The 20,008-nt window shown below is 44.8% G+C and overlaps 1 protein-coding gene across 3 annotated transcripts in view; it reads right to left on the reverse strand.

The window, feature by feature from the left end:
- PCDH15 (protocadherin related 15) overlaps positions 1-20,008 on the reverse strand; it is a 665,923-nt gene that overhangs the window by 24,997 nt on the left and 620,918 nt on the right. For all 3 annotated transcript variants that reach the window (XM_088059571.1, XM_088059572.1, XM_088059570.1), the window contains 3 exons: positions 16,273-16,488; positions 12,372-12,460; positions 2,777-2,953 (listed from right to left, as the gene is read on the reverse strand). In XM_088059571.1, coding sequence (XP_087915697.1) covers positions 2,777-2,953; positions 12,372-12,460; positions 16,273-16,488 — 482 coding nt within the window. The remainder of the gene's footprint in view (positions 1-2,776; positions 2,954-12,371; positions 12,461-16,272; positions 16,489-20,008) is intronic.

Genomic DNA, 20,008 nt, shown 5'->3' on the forward strand with positions numbered 1-20,008 from the left:
ACCTCATCCTCAATTCCCCTCACATTTGACCTTCACAATTATTTTTAAACAGTGACAGGTTCACAAGAAATTCCATTAAATCAGAGCCTCCACTCTGCTTTAGAAGCAGGAACACAGCAGGTGTTCCCAGAAAACCCGTTCTGGAAAAGCCACAGGTATCTTCCAATACACAATCATTTGGTGAGCTGTGTAAAAACCCCAGCCGGGCAGAAGTCACTAATTCTGTGCTGTTGGTCCTGGATACATCATGGAATTGTTGAACACTTGGAAAATCACCTGTGTGAATTTATCTTCCTTATTAGTAATTAAATGTTTAAAACTGGATGTTCTGTTTCTTTCAGACTTATTCACTTTTCTCCCATTATATGCAGTTTATGAAATGATCCCTTCTCCCACTGATCCCTTTTCTGTCAGATTCAGAGCAGACTCTTGGCTGGCAGAAGGGTGGCTGGGACTCACGGCTTCCCAGTGAGGGGACAACCACTGCTAAAGTATCCTCTGACCGTGGCAGGAGGAACCCTGAGCCATCCCCTCTGAAATCCAGCTCCCAGAAGGGACCTTTATCTTTTTAGGTCAAAATCTTAGCTTTGGGTACATCCCTGGCACAAATCTTCTGAGGGTCTCCCACTTTCCAGCGAAAACTTGGGAAATCCAACTGCAAAACTGTCTCCTTACTCCAGTGAGCTGACCGTCACTCACCTCTGCCCTAAAGCCAGGGAAGCATTCCCTGGGATTTTGATGATTTAAATATTTAAAAGCTTTTGAAGAGAAGAAAAAAAGCCCCTAAAAATCTGAGTGAGCAGGCACAGGGGGCATTTTAATGAAGCTGTTTCTCAGATGAATCCCCCTACCCTTTCTGTTAGAAACTCTGATTTTTAAGCCATCTTAGCTCTATTCTGCCCTGGGTACTTCACTGGATATCTGAACATCCTTGAGAAGACATTCCAGTATTTCCAAAGGGCACCAAAAGGAAGAGGGACATTTTTTTCTGACCATGAAGAGAGTCTGCAAAAGGAAAAGTTTATTTTTCCTGGAATTCAAAGAGCCAACTGCCTCCCTGCTTAGATAACAGCTGATTTACATATCCTGATAGTAGTGAATTTACTGAGAGTTTTTCAAAGGGAGGAGGAAAAGGGTGTCAGAATCTTGAATAAAACTGGGAAAACATCACAATGACTCCATTCTTGGAATAACCATTCCATTCTTGTTTGTGGACAAGTGACCACAAACACCAGAGCATCACTGAGACCTGAAAAGACTGAATGACCATGGGGACACCTAAAAACAAATGCCAGGAGAAGGAAGGAGGCTCTATTGCTACCCCTCTGCTATTGCTATTAAAAGTATTTAATATAAAAAATTTATATAAAATATTCATTTTTTTATATACCTAGTTCAGAAAAATTATGCTGGAAAACTGGAGTGAGTTCAGAGAAAAGTATAGGTGGTTAGAAGAATTAAAACAGCCCAGAGCAGAACATCTCAAGAATAAAAAAAATACATAGGACGATGTGAACGTAAGCCTAGACCTTGGTGGAACACAGAAATTAAAAGCACCAATGGATGCTTTAATTTTGCACCCAAAGTTATAATAAAACTGAGCCTGGAAAAATTAAAAAAAGAAGACAAAAGGCCTAATTTTTGACATGGAATTAACCTGCAATAACAACCCCCAGGTTGTAATTGATTGGATTTTCCAGCGCAGTTGCTTTGCTGACAGACATGTTCGAAGGAGAATTAATTTGAGGAGCTCCCAGACTTGCTCAGATTGATCCCAGTGATCTTTCCCAGTCTATAAAATCTGAATATCTGCAGAACTTTCCAATGCTGCAGTTCACCTACAGCTCACCAGGAGCTCAGGAAAAAGCTGGAAAATCCAGCCCCATTTCCCTGCAGCCTTTTCCTGCCAGGCTGCTGAGGATTTGCTCAGCACAGAAGAGCCAGGTGGGGTTCTCATCGAGAGAAAAACCAACACCAAGGTGGAACACGTGAAAAAAAAAACCAAAACCAGCAACAACAAAAAAAGATTTTTTTCTTTCTTTAGAAGAAAAACCTGATTTGCATTTGGAAGAGCCTGTTCTCCCATGTAGAGGTGTGCACTGGGAAATGTCCCAGTTGGTTTTACATGAGGTGCAACCCAATCCCCTCCCCTCCCTTCCCCTATCCTCCCTTTCCTTCCCCTTTCCTTCCCCTTCCCTTCCCTTCCCTTCCCTTCCCTTCCCTTCCCTTCCCTTCCCTTCCCTTCCCTTCCCTTCCCTTCCCTTCCCTTCCCTTCCCTTCCCTTCCCTTCCCTTCCCTTCCCTTCCTTTCCTTTCCTTTCCTTTCCTTTCCTTTCCGCACCTTTCCTTTCCTTTCCTTCCCTTCCTTTCCTTCCCTTCCCTTCCCTTCCCTTCCCTTCCCTTCCCTTCCCTTCCCTTCCCTTCCCTTCCCTTCCCTTCCCTTCTCTTCCCTTCCCTTCCCTTCCCCTTCCCCTTCCCCTTCCCCTTCCCCTTCCCCTTCCCCTTCCCCTTCCCCTTCCCCTTCCCCTTCCCCTTCCCCTTTCCCCTTCCCCTTCCCCTTCCCCTTCCCCTTCCCCTTCCCCTTCCCCTTCCCTTCCCCAAGGCACTGGACTGAACTAGGAAGTGGCAAATTCCCAAGGTATCCATAGCGGATATCCATGCAGCAGCTGTTTCAATGGATTTTCCTGTTCCTGTTGTGCTGAAGCAGCTTCTAACAGACCAACAGATTCCCAAACAATCCATGGAAATAGAGGAAGATCAATAAAGCAAATACTCACTTAAAAAGTTCGTTCCTCATGATGGCTCTGTTGGTTTGTGGGTCGATGGCGTAGACCATGAGGTCAGACTTGGTGTAATCCTCCTCAGAATATCCATCCCCAAACCTCCGTGCTCCAATGGATTCCACCACGACTGTCGCCCCCGGAATCTGGTCCTGGACATAGCGTTCCAAAATCCTAAAGGGAAGACGGAGCTGGAAAACTGCAGTAATTGATTTGTGCCGCTCACCACTGACCCCAGCCCAAATAAGGTACTGATAGGCAAAACCCATAGGATAAGAAGTATTTTGACCTTCAGAGCACTTTTAAAAAGGAATCGCTGCTCCACATAACCTCTGAAATGCTGAACTCCTGAGAAAAGCTCAGCAGTGCTCGGAGAGGTCTTCAGAAATTGTGTCCTTAAGTCGAGCTCTTTGTATTTATGACCCCAGTCAAGTTTTAAAATGGCTCATGAGAATCACCACCTATATTTCACACAAAATCCCCTTGTCAGCCTTTTATTAAGTTATATGATTCCAGCACTTCCATTCCAGCCTTCCACTGGGTGCATTCCATAAATTTTCACCCAGAGAAACAACCACTTGAACAATTTTTGGTGGGATATTTCATCCAGTCCTCTGATAGCACACAACATTTCAGGGGCTGCAACACCTGCTGCTCCAAAAGGCACCAGGTTTTACAGGCAGGAGGAAATTGGAATATTGGGCTGACACTTTTACCACAGGAAATAAAATCAAGTAAACTGCAGCAGGATTCCACAAGCAGGGGAAAGAAAGGCTCATAGAATTTAGAGATAACAACAATATCCACAAAAACAACAACAACCGTACTTGCTAAAGGTTCATGAGGTTTCCAACGTGGGACAAAGAAAGGTTTGCTCAAAGCCCACAGAAAGTTTTATAAAGAAGGGCATAAATGTAAATATCATCAACTCTGCACCAAAAAAAAAAGGAGGGAGAAATAAAGCAGAGGATTTGGAAGCATAAAGGTTCCATATAAACTTATAAGAAAATATTGGGCTAATTGATATGATCAGAAAATCACAAAGCAATAGCTGAGCTGTGAGGCAAAAGCAAGGGAACTACAAGAATATGTTGCCTGATCCATCAAGGATGCACCAGGGCGTGGAGGAAGACATGTCTCCCACAAAAAAAGGACATCAGTGACTTTAAAATGTCACAGTTAAAGTTTAACACAAAACTTTCTGCAGTTGCTGAGGTTGTATTTTTGCTGTTGTTTTTTTTCTGACACAAGATTTCCATCAGCTCCTGATTTTTCAAGACTCCTGATTCACATGTATCCAAGGAACATCTCTCTCTTTGTGTGGAAATTTAGTGTGCCCTGAAAACCCATTGTAAGCTTTTAAGTTTTTCTATAAGATCTTGAAAAATTCAAGTATGTCAGAGCCAGGTCATACCTGAGGAGTGAATACATAGAATTACTGCAGAGTAAACAGGGATACAGATTGGTTGACATGGTGCCTGTGGAGTGGTGTCCTCTGAACAAGCTCTCCTGTTGTTTGCAGATATGGAAAACTCTACTTATCTCTGCTTCTGGCATGCTCTGCACAGGCAGCCAAGGTGAGAACCTGTCACAGACACCTCAGCAACAATAACTCCCCCAGGGAAAACCTGACAGGACCAACTTGGGATATGGAGATTATATAAAATCCCACCAAATATCATGGGAGTGAAAATGGCTAAGAAAAAACCACAGCCATTCTTAGAAGGGTGTTCGGCACAAGGTGTCAGGCAGAACAAACATGTAAAGGACTTGCCTCCATAATTAGCATTTAATCATCTTCTCTTGCTGCAGGAGGAGATGCTTTTCATGGAATCACAGAGTCCCATAATCCAAGCTGTGCCTGATCCCCACCTTGTCCCCAGCCCGGAGCACTGAGTGCCACGTCCAGCCCTTCCCTGGACACCTCCAGGGATGGGGACTCCAAACCTCCCTGGGCAGCCCCTGCCAAGGCCTGAGCTCCCTTGCCATGGAGAAATTCCTCCTGGTGTCCAACCTGAGCCTCCCCTGGCACAGCTTGAGGCCGTTTCCCCTCGTCCTTTTCTGTTTCCTTGTACAGAACTCTTATTACAATCAAGACAGAAATGCTCTGTCGGGTTGGAAAGTTATAATGTAGGGTCACTTCTGGCGGAATCAGTAACAACATTGCCTTTCCTCAGAAATTCCTGGCATCCTGCTGGAATTCATTGCCTTTGATAATATCCTTGTCTAAAACATTATTAAAACTGAAGAACAAACAGAATGTCTGGAAAAGGGATGGAGGGACAGGGCACAGCGAATGGTTTCCCAGTGCCAGAGGGCAGGGATGAATGGGATATTGGGAAGGAATTGTTCCCTGGGAGGGTGGGCAGGCCCTGGCACAGGGTGCCCAGAGCAGCTGGGGCTGCCCCTGGATCCCTGGAAGTGTCCAAGGCCAGGTTGGACTTTGGGGCTTGGAGCAGCCTGGGACAGTGGAAGCTGTCCCTGCCCAGGGCAGGGGTGGAATGAGATGGGTGTTAAGGTCCCTTCCAAACCAATTAAGTCTGGAATTCTGTGATATCACTTCCTGAGAAATGGGTACGTTGCAGCCATTGGCTACACTGACATTGCAGGACACCCCACAAAGTCCAGAGGAATGGCAGCAGTATTCAATTTGAAACACACAAATTGCAAGTTTAGGTTAAAACAGAGAATAAAATCAAACTGAAGACTGAAAAGCTGCAATTAAGGAATTAACTTAAAAATAGGGCAGTTACCTGTAGAGTTGTTTGAAAAATTCTTCAGCTGAATGTGTGATGCTGAAAATATTCTGGTGTACTAGAACTCCTCTGGAAATGGCCATTTGCTTGGATTGGTACACACAAAAACCAATTTTTTTTAGATTCCTACTTTTAAATAACAACAGTGTTTGCAGCTGTATTGTATTGATCAGCAGAATTCAAATTAAAATTAGTCTGTCACAAGGGTCATTTCCATCCTCCCAAGTGGTGTGGAAGAGGTGGAAGCAGCAGCAGAACAGGTGATGGGCCTTTACAACTGCTCCAAGTCCACTGGAGCTGCTCAGCAGTGAGGGAAATGCCTCCCAACGCATCCCCCTTAGCACAGCTCTCCCGATTCTCAGCCGTGACACTGGACAAGAGGTGTTGCTCTGTCATTGAGGGATCCTGAGGCCCAAAGTTCCCTGAAAATTCTGAGGTGATTTTTTTTTGCATCTTTAAATGCAAAATAAATGGAAAAACAAAACAATACAGCGGTGTTGGTCTGCTGAGCTGCCCCTTGGCTAGGGAATTCTGCTCCATGAAGTCCCAGAATGGCTTGGGTTGGAAGGAACCCTAAAGCCCATCCAGTGCCACCCCTGCCATGGGCAGTGACACCTTCCACTATCCCAGGTTGCTCCAAGCCCCAAAGTCCAACCTGGCCTTGGACACTTCCCGCCCTCCCAGGAACAATTCCTTCCCAATATCCCATCTATGCCTGCCCTCTGGCACTGGGAAGTCATTCCCCTGTGTCCTGTCACTTCCCACTTTTGTGAAATTTCCATCTCCACCCTTCTTGCACATCCCTTGTAGGGACTGGAAAGGGGCTTTCAGAAAATTCCTGAACCTCTACTTCTAGAACATTCCTGAAAGCAGCAGATTAAGGGGATAAGGCACTACATTCCCAGCCTGCTCTCAGTGCCATGTCATGTGTTTATATTCACACCTGAGGGTGCTGTATCCCCTTCCAGGCAGAGAAGACCCTGGAGAAGACAGGATTAAATTTAGGGTTTCACCCTGGCATCACAGTATAAAGTTCTTTAGGAATTTAGCAACCTATTGTGTTTTTGGAGCACATAATATATTTTAAGAAAAGGGAAAAAAAAAGCCCTCAAACATTCTTTCTTTCAGGACTCAAATTACCAAAGACTTTGAATGAGCAGTGTTGAAGATTCAGTATCCTGCATAATTTTTGGCCAAAATTCTAGTTCCAAAAAATAACCTGGTGCCGTAATAATGATAAATTTGTATTCTAGGTATTTAAAAATACAAATTTGGCAACCATGCAGAGCTGAGAGCATCCAGCCCCTGCCATCAGCATCAATACAGACTTTTCAACTGCTTTAATTAACTCCTCCACTATTCTACTCCAGCCAAATTCTGGCCATGTGGAGTCTTTGTGAGATTAATAATTGACAATGAAACCACTGGATTTTCAACTGGACTGTCACAAAGAGACAAGAACCAATTCCAGCCCCTCTGGTGCAGTCAGTGATAGATTTGGGGGGGATACACTGGAGCCCCAGCTCCCAGATTCCTTTTTACAACATAAATAGAGCTCAGGGAAGGGTCTGCTCATCCTGTGGTGCCTAGGGTTTATTCCCAGCCTAAAAACATCCCTTTTTTAAAAGCAGCCTTTCACAAAGGTTATTTTTCTATCACATGTCCAGCAGGAAGGAGCAGCATGGAGACAATTCCCTCTGCATAGAATAACATATATAATATTTCATAATGATATTATTAATAATATTTAGAAAACAATTCAGAGCCAATGCCTTTATACCCAATTACCCTAATCCTATAAAAGGAGAGAATCAGGAATCATTAAGGCTGGGAAAAGCCTTTAATATTCAAGTCTCACTGTCACCCCAGCACCACTACTAGCAGATTGGTTTGCACACCAGAAAGGAAATTTACTTTCTTACACACTGCTGAAGTTGCTTTTCTTCTCTTTGTGCTCATCCTGTAAAATCCTGCACTCCAAAACCACTACAGACACTCCAACTTTTTATTTCGGCTTCATTTGTCCCAGTCACAGAAGGAACATTGCGCTCATCCGAAGAATAATACCCAGAGACATGCCCCCTCTGACCCCAAGGACAATCTCCAGATCTCAGCACAAAAGGGCTTTTCCTGCAATTGTCAGCAATTCCCAGGGAAAGCAGGAGTTTACAGCTTTATCCACTGCATTAGAGAGCTTTGGAGAGATCCATTACCACAACAACCCCGGGAGTTACGGAGAGCAGGAGCTCACTGAACCAGGGCTCCCTAGCTGCCAGGGCAAGTAGCAAGTTGAAAAGCTGGAGTTGTAGAAGCTTGGGTCTCTATTACCCAACTTAATAAAAGTGGCCTGCAGTTATTAATCATCCTGATTGCTCAGGAGGGAGGGTGGAACAGGCTCTGTGAACACTGCACCAAGCCCTTGGACACTCTCCCAGCAAAGCCAGACTGGCTGGACATGAAACAGGAGACAGGCAGTTGGTGGCAAATGTCCCCCTAATCTATTTATCTCATCAGATTGGATCTATTTAATCTAATTCAATAAATTCTGTTATCATCTAATCTACTCCATTTCTAAGTTTGCAGTTTAAAATTTGGAATGAAACATTACAGTGTGAAGAAGTGACAGAGAAAAAGGGGAGGGGAGGTGGAGTGGAGGGGTGAGAGCAAAGTGACCCCAAAATGTTCCTGTCAGAGAGGTAAGGGGTAAAGGACAAAGCAGCTCCAGCTGGACCTGTGACTCAGGAACATTTCATAAAAGGCAGGAAACCAAGTACCACCAACGGAGAGGGCTCAAGGGCAAGATCACTGCCACCACCCCAACAGTAAAACAGTCCAGTCAGCTGAAATTAGACTTAATTCAGTAATTATCTAGCAAATATCATAAAGTGCGCATCGGAATGTGACTTCTGTGGGAAAAGTAACAAGACTGAGTGATTTATACCCTGCAGCTGAGATGTGCTCATTTTTTACCAATTCAGGGACAGAGGAGAAGAAAAAACACAACCGCAGGGAAATCATCCACATCTGAAACACTTCCCTGAAGAGAGAACTGTGTGTTCCAGCTACCAGATACAAAATTTATTGTCTCATATACTATGATTAGACATAAAATCTTATGTGATGCACAATGTACATGTACTGTATATTATGATCTATAATTTACAGCAGTATTTACAGCTGTGGTATTTTATAACATCTCTTTTAAGTGCAGCACAGTTTCTGTGCATTAAGTAGAGCTCCTTTGAAGAATGATGGCAGTCAGCTTTAGATATGCAAACCATTAAGTTGGAAGGTTCACCGTTCATACTCCAAAAAAGTCCCTCAGCAATAACTCCAAGAATCAACACTTGATTCTACATTTGGGTTTTCAGGGAAAAACCTGCCTGACCACTTCTGCATTGTATTAGAGGGTTCAGCATACATCTTCCTTACCTGGGGAACTGCCTCCTTCTTTTCAGAGCATAAAACTGACTGAGAAAAGCATGGCTGAAGTGAGGGGAGGGACCCTGGGGAGCTGCACAAGGAAGACTTGGGGATCCTGATATCCCAGGGGCAGCAGGAGGAGCATTCCCAGCAGGGCAGGGAGGGATCCTGCCCCTGTGGGCAGCCCTGGAGGCAGCTCTGGAGTGCTGTGTCCAGCTCTGGCTCCTCAGCACAGCAGGGCCAGGGAGCTCCTGGAGCGGGGCCAGCGGAGGCTGCGCAGCTGAGGAAGGGCCTGGAGCATCTCGGTGCCCAGGAAAGGCTGAGGGAGCTGGGGCTGCTCAGCCTGGAGAGGAGCCCCAGCTGAGAGGGGCCCTCAGGCCTGGCTGGCCCTGGCTGCAGGGAGGGCTCCCAGCAGGGCCCAGCCTCTGCTCCGGGGGCCCAGCAATGGCACCAGAGCCACGGGCAGGGCCTGATGGCAGCAATTCCCCCTGGCCAGGAGGCACAACTTCTTCCCTGGGCAGTGCCCAGCCCTGAACACATTGGCCAAAGAGGCTGTGGGCTCTCCTGCCTGGGGCTGTGGCAGAGCTGTGTGCACACAATGCTGTGCCCTGTGCTCTGGGATGGCCCTGCTGGAGCAGGGAGGTGGCACCAGCTGCCCACTGAGCTCCCTTCAGTCTCAGCCATCCTGGGATTATCTATATTTGATTCAAACTCTCATTTTAAGCCACTCCACTATTCCAGTTCAGAGGAACTGATGTGATATCTCACCTATACAGGAGGGTATAGAGGAATTTACTTCCCAAGACAGTTCTCTTCCCTGCAGGATGGGAGAAGCTCAGGTATCTCATGGCAGTGGGACTTATCTGACTTTAGGCAGAGCTTTAACTGGCCATCACGTGAAAACCAAAGAATTAAATGCTCTGATAACCACTTTGGCTGTTTTATTCCACTTGAATTTCAGGAGTGGGATTTGATGATGCCTCAGGGTTGCTTCCAATGGAGGATATGCTATGATTTCATTAAATGCTGTTCCTGGCCCAGCAAACAAGCACTCCCTGAAACTTCCATATTTAAAGAACACGCTGGTGTCTTTCTCCACCAAGTCTTCTGAATGAGAGGAGCATACAATGAATTTTCCATGAAGCCTCAGCCTATTTTCTCTACTCTTCCTGCAGCAGACAGGAAGGGGTCTCTCTGCACAGCCATAAATTGAGCAAGAGACATGGCCAATGGGACATTGATGTGCAGCCCAGAGAATATGAAAAGCTTGATTAAATTAAAGCAGTTGGAGGAAAACACTGAATGACTGCAAAAGATCCTATTGGAAGCATCAGGGAAGACAAGTCCTATGTATCCCTCAATAAACTCCCAAGCCAAATAGTGACGCTTTCAATCTTTTCTTCCCTGCTTTGCTCCTATTATGTGGACCATTAACTCCCACCCGTCTCTGCCTGTGCTGAGTGTGGAAAAACTGAACTATATAATTCTTAATACCTCATAACTCCTCATGGAAATGACAGAACCTGGTATAACTTTTCCTCCAAAGTTGTTTAAACCACTATTTATTTTATTGTGAAAAATCACTGTAATTCCACAAATGACCCATGTACCCCTTTCCTTAACATGCCCCATCGCCAACCATTAAATGTTAAATGTTATATTTTCAGGGATTAATATTTGCCAGAATGAGAGGAGAAAGGGCTGAGTAGCCTGTGTAGTGACTAATTTAATTCACAGAACACAGAATGGTTGGTACTGGGATGGGATCCTAAGGATCATCTTGTTCCAGCTCCCCTGCCACTGACAGGGACACCTGTCACTAGATTGGGTTGATGATAGTATTTTTATCTGTTAATTAATTATACATTAAATTATTATAAATTACTGCATTATTTGAAGTGGCAAAATTACTTCGGTCTGAGATTCCAAATAATTTGGTTTCCATTTGCCTGTGGTTGCACACAAAAAATTTGCAAATTCTTATTTTGTTTTTGTGGGCTGCACAAATTATTAAACCTGTATAAAACAGGGAGATGATAATCTTTTAAATTGAGGAGGGAAACATGAGAAATTTGAAGACAGCGCTGAAATAAACAGATTCCTCTGTGAAACAGACCTTTGTACACTGCTATAAAATTATTTTTTGAGATATTTGTTCTCTGCAAATATTTTGAGGAATGAATGGGCCAATTTGAAAATAAGTTGATGTAATTCTGGCGAAGGCTGTCCTTAAAAACGTATTCTTAGAAGAGAAATTCTCCAGCTACACTGACCTGCCCAAGGTGTTTGCAAAGGCAAAGACTTACCAAGCTGATTTGGAGAACTCAAAACCTGATAGTATTGTGGGTTTTTTTTAAACTTTGTACTCATTCCAAAGCTTTGTTCACTGTGAAATACAGAATAGCAGAATGGTTTTGCCTAGAAGTGACCTCCAAGGTCACCAAGTCCAACTATCAACCACCACCACCCTGTTCACCCCTAACCCAAGTTCCTCATTGGATGTTTGCCAATTGGAATGTACTAATTCCGAGTGGTTTTGAAAACTTGCAGGCATGGGGACCCAACAGTTGCCCAGACAGCCCCTTCCAATGCTGAAACCACCCTTTCCATGAAGAAGTTCTCCCTAAAATCCAATCTAAACCTCCCCTGGTGCAGCCTGAGGCTGTTTCCTCTCCTTCTGTCACTTGTTACCTGAGAAAAGAGCTTGACTCCACCTCAGAAAAGCCTCCTTTTAGGAAATTACTTCTATTTCTAGGCAATTTCTTCTTTCAGGAAGTTAATTATATTCCTAGGCAATCCTTCCTTTCAGGAAGTTATTCCTTGTTCCAGGAAGTTCAGTCCCTGTGAGTTCAGCCCATTGCCTGAACTATTTTGTTAGTGGTTCTGACGTTTGAATCTCTCAGAGCCAACGTATACCTGGCCCAAAACAGAGGGAGAAAAGGGGAATATGTCCCAAACCTCTGGGAGCAAACCCATCAGGAATTTTTCCTAGCCAAGTAAAGACGTGAGGGACTCAGAAACTTTTCCAACGACTGTTGGACCATCAACCCCAAGGTATTTCAAATTCCATGGACAACAGCAAGCAGGATGGACCAGACCTGTGGGAATCTGATACATGCCACCCATCATTGATTGAAGTGACAAAAAAAAGGGACAAAGATTGGTTATAAACTATTTCCTACAGCATTTTCTAGCCCATAATGGCTAATTGCATGACAGCAAGTAGATGAAATTGTCAGTGGGTTACAAAAGGAAGCCAGAAGTGCAAACCTGACCCCTGGAAGCTGCTGCTGAGGTGATGTCTGGGGGCTCTTACTGACCAAATAAAAATCCTCCCTCACTCCCTGATTGATTGATGGCAATCCCAAAGCCAGGGAATTGTCTGATGTTTGGAGAGGAAATAAATCGATTACCCAATGAGTTGGTCTTTGTTTTGCTCCACGAGGGTGGGAGGGACATTGGAGACGATCACTTGCATGTCCAGCTGATTGACCACAGAGACCTGGAAAGAAAAGAGGGAAATTTGAAGGGCACTGCCAGACACAGCCCCCTCCCCATCCAACAGCAGTGGAAAAATTCCTTTCCTGCCTTCATGCTATGACCTGATATCCAGATTTCTCCTTTTAATTCCAAATAGGAGAGCTGGGAAATCTTGCAGCCAAACCCATAAACATCAAAGATTTAACTGGAATTGTAATTCCAGGTCCGCATCAGAATTATGGATTTTTAAGGTGAGGACAGTAAAAGCTGCTCTTAGTTTAGACTCGACTTAGAGAATCCCAGATCTCCCATGGGCTATATTCAAAATTACTTCTGAGAATTTGGGTGGTTTGGATGCCAGGAAAATCCTCCCTTGGAGCCATGCAATGTGCACCAAGGGAAATGGAATTTCAGGATTATCTCCACAAAATCAATGCTATGTTAGAAAATCAGAAAGGAAATTGTTCATTTACATTGAAGCTGTCAGTGAGAGGTTTTATTTTAATCTCCCATTGTTTTAGCTTCTCCTATCATAAAACAGCACATTTTACAACTGAGCTTCTTTCTTAAAAAAAAAACAAACCAAAAAGAAAAGGAAAAACAAGCAGGGAAAAAATGCTTCTAATCCACTCAATACTTGTGTGCCTCGTTGGAATAAAATTAAATTTCAATTTTCCACCGAGGTATGGAGTGACCTCAGAGCAAATATCTGGCAATTATTGATTTTACTATGAACCCAACATCACTCTAATCCTGTAGAGGATTCTGGAGGAAAATTTGGAAAACTAGGCCAATGTTTAAGATGATAAATTTAAAAATCAAGGGTTAGTTGATTCTAAAAGAAATAAACAAGCCCTGATTTTCCAAAGAGGAGCCCTGGAAGCACAGCAGCAGAAAAGCCTGAATGTGCTTCCACATCAAACACTGATTCACCAGCTTTGAAGCTTAATTCAGCTTTAAATATTTAAATGTTCTTGAAATGTCATCAGATGCCCTGATCAGCACGTACAGGCTTCTGTGTAAGAAACACAGAATTATAATGAGCTCCAAATAAATTTTAGACTAAAATCATGCAACGGAACTGGAAAGCAATGATTAATTTAATAGAATTAATTACATTAGCCAATTCAAGCAACCACAGTGCACCCAGGAACTGAAAACAGAGTAAAGGCAACACCAAAAACAAAGGGAGTAATTCTTTTAATATGGAAGAAATCACAATTATCATCACTTGTTCATGTACAAAACCAGGGATAAACACACATTCATGACAAGCTATAGGAAACCAAGGGTGTTGGACAAAAATCAAGCGACATTTGAGGTTTCCATGGTAACATTAACTTGCTTGTTATCCCCATTTGTAAAGGCAGGCAAAGCAGAAAATTGTTGGTAACCTCTAGCCCATGAATGATATCCCTTTGATCCTAAGCTTCACTCATTAGGCACTTCCCAAGTTTTAAATCCAGCAAGGCAGAGCCTACAAAGAGTCTTGACAGTGATATGGCACCAATGGACTCCTGGGAATAGCTGGGACCTGAATGAGGAGGGACCTTAAAACCTCCTCAAACCCCAATAAACCTTTGATTAAAGATGATATCCTTGATTTCAAATAGTGATAATGAATATCCACTACCTACACTTCCTCAGCACCTTTTGGTGCTTCCTTGCAGCAAACTCATTTTAAAATGTAATTCTTGTATCTCTTTAATCTCACAGATGCTGAGAAGGAAAACTCCATCACATGGAAGCAAACTGTCAACGCACAGGTGTCTGACTTGAGCCATCCTGGTGTCCTTCCCATGGATTGTCTCCACCAGCATGAAGACCTCTGACTATGTGATTTGGCAGGTCCTGCTGCTCCCAGAGCTGTGCCAGGCTCTGGGGAAGTATCCTGGTCCCAGTTCTAGAGAACACCTTGCTCTGCTTAGCTTCTTCCCAGCACTGTCCCACTAGTGGTGACTTGCCTCTTCTCCCGAGGCCTTCTCCCAGTGCAGTCCTATCTTCTTCCCCCACATCTTGTTCTTTTGCATGGGAGTAATTAAATTAATTTCTCTGTTCTCTGTACACTTTTTGGTCTGATTTGGAAAGAACTAACACCCAAGAACCTGAGGCCCTGACCCCAGTGCAGGAAAATCCTGTTAAAATTATGGGAAAGGATCTTAGTCTATAGATTCACACTTGGTGCATAACAACAGAGAATCCCAGAATGTCCCTGAGGGAAGGAACCTTTAAGCCCACCCAGTGCCACCCCCTGGCATAGCCAGGGACCTTCCACTATCCCAGGCTGCTCCAAGCCCCAGTGTCCAACCTGGCCTTGGTCACTGCCAGGGATCCAGGGGCAGCCACAGCTTCTCTGGGCACCCTGTGCCAGGGCCTGCCCACCCTCCCAGGGATGGTGGGATATTCCTTCCCAATATCCCATCCATCCCTGCCCTCTGGCACTGGGAAGCCATTCCCCCTTGTCCTGGCACTCCATCCCTCGGAAATTGTCTCCCTCTATTTCTCGTCGACTCCTTCAGGCACTACAATGCCACAACGAGGACACCCCGAAGCTTTTCCTCTCCAGGCTGAACAATCCCAATTCTCCCAGCAGAGCTGCTTCATCCCTCTGATCATCCTGGTGCCTCCTCTGTACTCATTCCAACAGGTCCAAGTGCCAGTGTTCTGGCAGGATAGGGTTGGTCTGGATTCTATCTCCAGCTCCTCCAAGCTTCCAGGCCTTGCTCAAAGCAACTGGGTGCTCATCTGCTCATCACTCAGCCAGACATAAAGAAACCTCTATAAATTAATGAGACATCCTTCACTATCTAATGTTAATGTCGATTCCTTCTGGCTATATTTTATTATCCCATTAGTGCCTAAATTACCTGAGAGTGCCCCATCATTTTCAGAGGTCAAGTTTGAGGGCACCATTGTTTATGTTTATTTGGTGAATTCCTGCAGAACTCACCACACATAGGATTCTGTCTCTCATCTGTATCCTTTGACAGTGTTCCCATGAAGTGGATAATGCACTCCATCCCTTTCACATTATGCCAATATTGAGCCAATCCATCAAGTTTATAGGCTTTAAGGAAATTTAGCTTGGATGGTTTCAGTGGCTGGACTAAGTCAATGTTCTTAGAGTAGCACAAACCCATGAGCCTGAGGCCTAAAGATGGTGCCAGTTCTGAAATGCTGCTTTCTCAGGGACTGAAAACTTAATTCTCAGCCCAAAATTATTCCTTAACATAACCAACTAAGACAACTTAAAGCTCATCCAGTGTCACCCCTGCCATGGCCAGGGACACCTTCCACTATCCCAGGCTGCTCCAAGCCCCAAAGTCCAACCTGGCCTTGGACACTTCCAGGGATCCAGGGGAAGCCACAGCTTCTCTGGGCAAGCTGTGCCAGGGCCTGCCCACCTTCCCAAGGAACAATTCTTTCCCAGTATCCCACCTAACCCTCCCCTCTGGCACTGGGAAGCCATTCCCCCTTATGCTGTCCCTCCATCCCTTGGAAATTGTCTCTCTGTATTTCTTGTCGACTCCTCCAGGCCCTGGAAGGCCACAGTGAGGTCACCCCAAAGCTTCTCCTCTCCAGGCTGAACAATGCCAGCTGTCCCAGCCTTTCCTCCCAGCAGAGCTGCTCCATCCCTCTGATCATCCTGGTCTCTCTCCAGCAGGTCACAAAATCTTTTGGTTTAAGAAAAGAAAAGCTTTATTCCAGTGCCTTCAAAAAATTAAGGACACGCACTTTATGGCTTTTCTCTAGGTCTGCCTGGAATTAAACTTTCTGCCATTTTGAATTTCCTCAGGAATTATTCCATAACAATAAGCCCTGGCTGATACTTACGAGCACTTCTGCTTTGCTGCTCAGTCCTTTGCCGTAATCGTCAGTGGCAATGACCTGGAACTTGAAATAGGATCTCCTCATGTTTTTGAAGAGCATGGCAGTTTTGATCAGCCCCGTGTAAGCCTCGATCACAAAGCCTTCCTTGCCATCCTTGATGGGGGGAATGATGAGCCTGTATTGCATGGCACTGTAATTCCCAGTGTCCTTATCATCAGCCTAATGGGGAAAACCAAACAAGCAGAGGCAAACAAGGTAAATATGCATGGAAGGAGTCATTAACCTTGTCCTTTATTTAAAGTTACATCTTGGCCCAGAAAATTTCTGCCGCTCTGACATTTAAAACATTAGATCCCAGAGCACAGACACGGCTGCTACTTTAAATGCTTCATTTAACTTTGCTGCACTCAGTTTTGCTTTTCCAGCAATTTCTTCCTCCTCTGTTGGCATTAAACTACTCCAGAAAAAAGAAAAAAAAAGAAATTAAAAAGTAGAAAAAATATAAGTTGACTTTCAAGTCTGCAACAATACCCAAGAACTGCTTAATTCTGAGAAACTTCTGCTGCCAAATTTTCATTGAAAAGGAAATATCAAAGAAAAAACTATCTCAGCAACTTGTGCACAGATATACCCAAGAACGTCCTTCATCTTAGAAATATTCTGATGGAGCACAGGTATTTTTGGGGCAATCCAGTAACTTCTTATTAAAATAAGGAAGGATTGAGTGGAGTTCTTGCAGTGGTGCACAGGGACCTGCTGGGCACCCCAGTTCAGGACACAGAGCTGCCCTGGCACCATTGCTGAATTGGATCAGGATGCAGTGGCATCAAACCAGGCAGCCCCAGGAATTGTTATTCCACCTTCCCTGCTCCTGACTACCCTGGGTAGCCCCATCCTGGCCTCTCCAGCCCCATTCCTTATGCTCCTGTTCAACCTGTATCCACAGGGAAGTGTTTCGAAGGACCCAAACAAAGCTTTCCCATGCTCCTTCCAGGAATCAGCAAGGTGGGAACTAATTAATGCCTGAGCGCTCATTAGTCTTGGGCAAGGCCTCAGCACTTGAGACACTTCAGAATTTATCAGCAGGATTTTATGGAAATATTGGCACCGCTTCTGAGGCCTGGTGCTTAAGCTAATGCTGGAATAAAAACCAGCCTTAACTTTGAAAAGGTGCATGTAAAATCCATGGAAAATCCATACTGTGCCACAACTTAAGAATGAAACACAATAAGGGTTTGTGTCAGCATGAAGAGTTTGTGGAATCATGGAATATCCTGAGCTTGAAGGGACTCATAGGGATCACTGATCCAGCTCTTGTTCCTGCCCAGAGCCCCCAACAATCCCAGCCTGTGCATCCCTGGCAGCGCTGTCCAAACGCTCCTGGAGCTCTGGCAGCCTCAGGCTGTGCCCATTCCCTGGGGAGCCTGGGCAGTGCCAGCACCCTCTGGGGGAAGAACCTTTCCCTGATCTCCAGACTGACCCAGCTCCAGCTGTTCCCTGAAGTCCTGTCCCTGGTCACAGAGAGCAGAGCACAGAGCTGTTTATGAGAAACCACAGCTGCTAAAAGAGAATTATCTGTGCAAGGTCATTAAGTCTTCAACAGGGGGCCATTAATCATCATTAATTGTTTCCTCACCAGCACTGAACAAGTTCTATATAGTAGAAATTGTCCCTTCTGGTTTTTTTTTTTTCATTTTCAGATAGTTTTTCAGGGAATACCAGCCCAGATGAGAGATCCAGGTACTCAAAATTGTGTATGCTGCATGCTACTCCAACTCCTATCAGCCCAGGTTCCCAGACAGAACCATCCAGCACTTAAAGGATAATATCCAGGCTGGTTTAGCTGGAAAGAGCAAACAGGTTTCATTCAGAGCTGTACCAAAGATGAGCTCCTGGAATGACACTGGCTGTTACTCGTCATGGACACTGGCTAAATTCCCACTCTCTCTCAATATTTTGCTTTCTTCTAAATTCACAAGGCTTCATCTGGCTCGACTACCAAAAGCATAAATATCAAATGTGTGAAGTTGTTTTTGTTCTCCAGCTCCGCAGTTTTTTTTTAAAGTCTTTTAAAACCGAGATTGCTGCCTGCTGGGTGAGCTCAAACCCCTTTATTAGCTATTTTAGGAAAGATGGGAAGGTTAAAAAGCTTTCTGAAATTTACTTTATTTTGTCAGAAAAATAAAGATATCAGTGGGCTTTTCCAGAGCATTCCAGCTGGCTCAGGAAAATACAACCCCATGACATCGCAGAGCCAGCAGATGGGAGCTTGACAGGTGGAGAGTTAGCAAAGTTGTTGGCTTTCCACATAAATAAATTGCTGAAGGAAGAAATGAATGTGGAAACATGCTACGTCATAGAATCATGGAATTTTTAAGGCTCGAAAATACCTCCAAGATCACCCAATCCAACCTTTGATCATCACCTTGTCCATTTAAATGACATTGTGCAGTGCCACATCCACTCCTTCCTTGAGCCCTTCCAGGGCTGCTGGCTCCACCATTCCCTGGGCAGCCCCCTTTCCAATGGCCTGCCACTCTTTCATGAAGAAATATTTCCTAATATCCAACCTGAACTCAAGGAAGCAGCTGCAGAGAAAGACCAGCTTGATGTTTGAATGGTGAGAAACAAAGACAAAAATTAAAGCAGCACCTCGGCTGTGCCTGGAGTGCCAGGACAAGGGGGAATGGCTTCCCAGTGCCAGAGGGCAGGGATAGGTGGGATATTGGGAAGGAATTGTTCCCTGGGAGGGTGGGGATGCCCTGGCACAGGGTGCCCAGAGCAGCTGGGGCTGCTCCTAGATCCCTGGAAGTGTCCAAGGTGAGGCTGGAGGAGCTTGGAGCAGCCTGGGACAGTGGAAGGTGTCCCTGCCCATGGCAGGGGTGGGAATGGATGGGATTTAAGTTTCCTTCCAACCCAAACCATCCTGAGATTCCAGGATAAATTCAGCTCATACAACACAGCTCAGGATAAAGCCATGACCAATCCAGAAAAGTCCTGCCTGGCCGAACCCTCTAGTTTATCCACACTCAGCTTTGCATGTTGATAATGGAGCTGGGGGGGAAAGAAAAACAAAATTCCTGTAACCCCACATGGCACTTGAGGGACCCAGCAGCAGCCACAGGAGCAATGTCTGATCCAGCTCCTTTGGCGTCATCCGTGATTGAGCCAAGTTTTCCACTGAGTGCCCAGTGAAGTCCAAAGGCTCCCTAGAGGTGCCCTGGAGAGGAGCATGAGGCCCTTCCAATAAAAAGCCAATTTCTTTGTTAAAATGGATTTATGAGGTTGGTTCAGCTGGGTCAGAAGCCCATCATATTTTTAATATTGGCAAATTCTCTCTCAATAAAAGCTACGGCTTTTAATAGTCACTGCTTTCAATGACACCAGAAATCAATTTCACCTTCAGCATTTCATGCCTGGAGACGTGTGTGACTAAAAACAAACAAAATTTGGATCCAAATTAAGGTATTGATGCTGCAGGCACAGGCATTAAATGAAGTCAGGCCTTCTGCACAAAGCCCAGGGCACTGGAGCTCAGCGCTAATAAGATGTTTAAGTCTTGCAGCTGAGTTTAAGGCATTAAACTCCAGTGAAAGAGGCCTTTTGACATTTGAAGCTCACAGCTTGTAAAATCCTGCAGAGTTCAGGTGCCTCGAGCTGGTGGATAGGCTCTGAGTTAATTGTCACCAGTTCTGAGAGCTCAGTGCCACCCCAGAGCCATCAGCAGCCTCAGCATCAT

This window comes from Pseudopodoces humilis, chromosome 9 (assembly GCF_049639895.1).
Source record: "Pseudopodoces humilis isolate 2021_Gansu_Grassland_sample_001 chromosome 9, ASM4963989v1, whole genome shotgun sequence".
Taxonomy (NCBI): Eukaryota; Metazoa; Chordata; class Aves; order Passeriformes; family Paridae; genus Pseudopodoces; species Pseudopodoces humilis.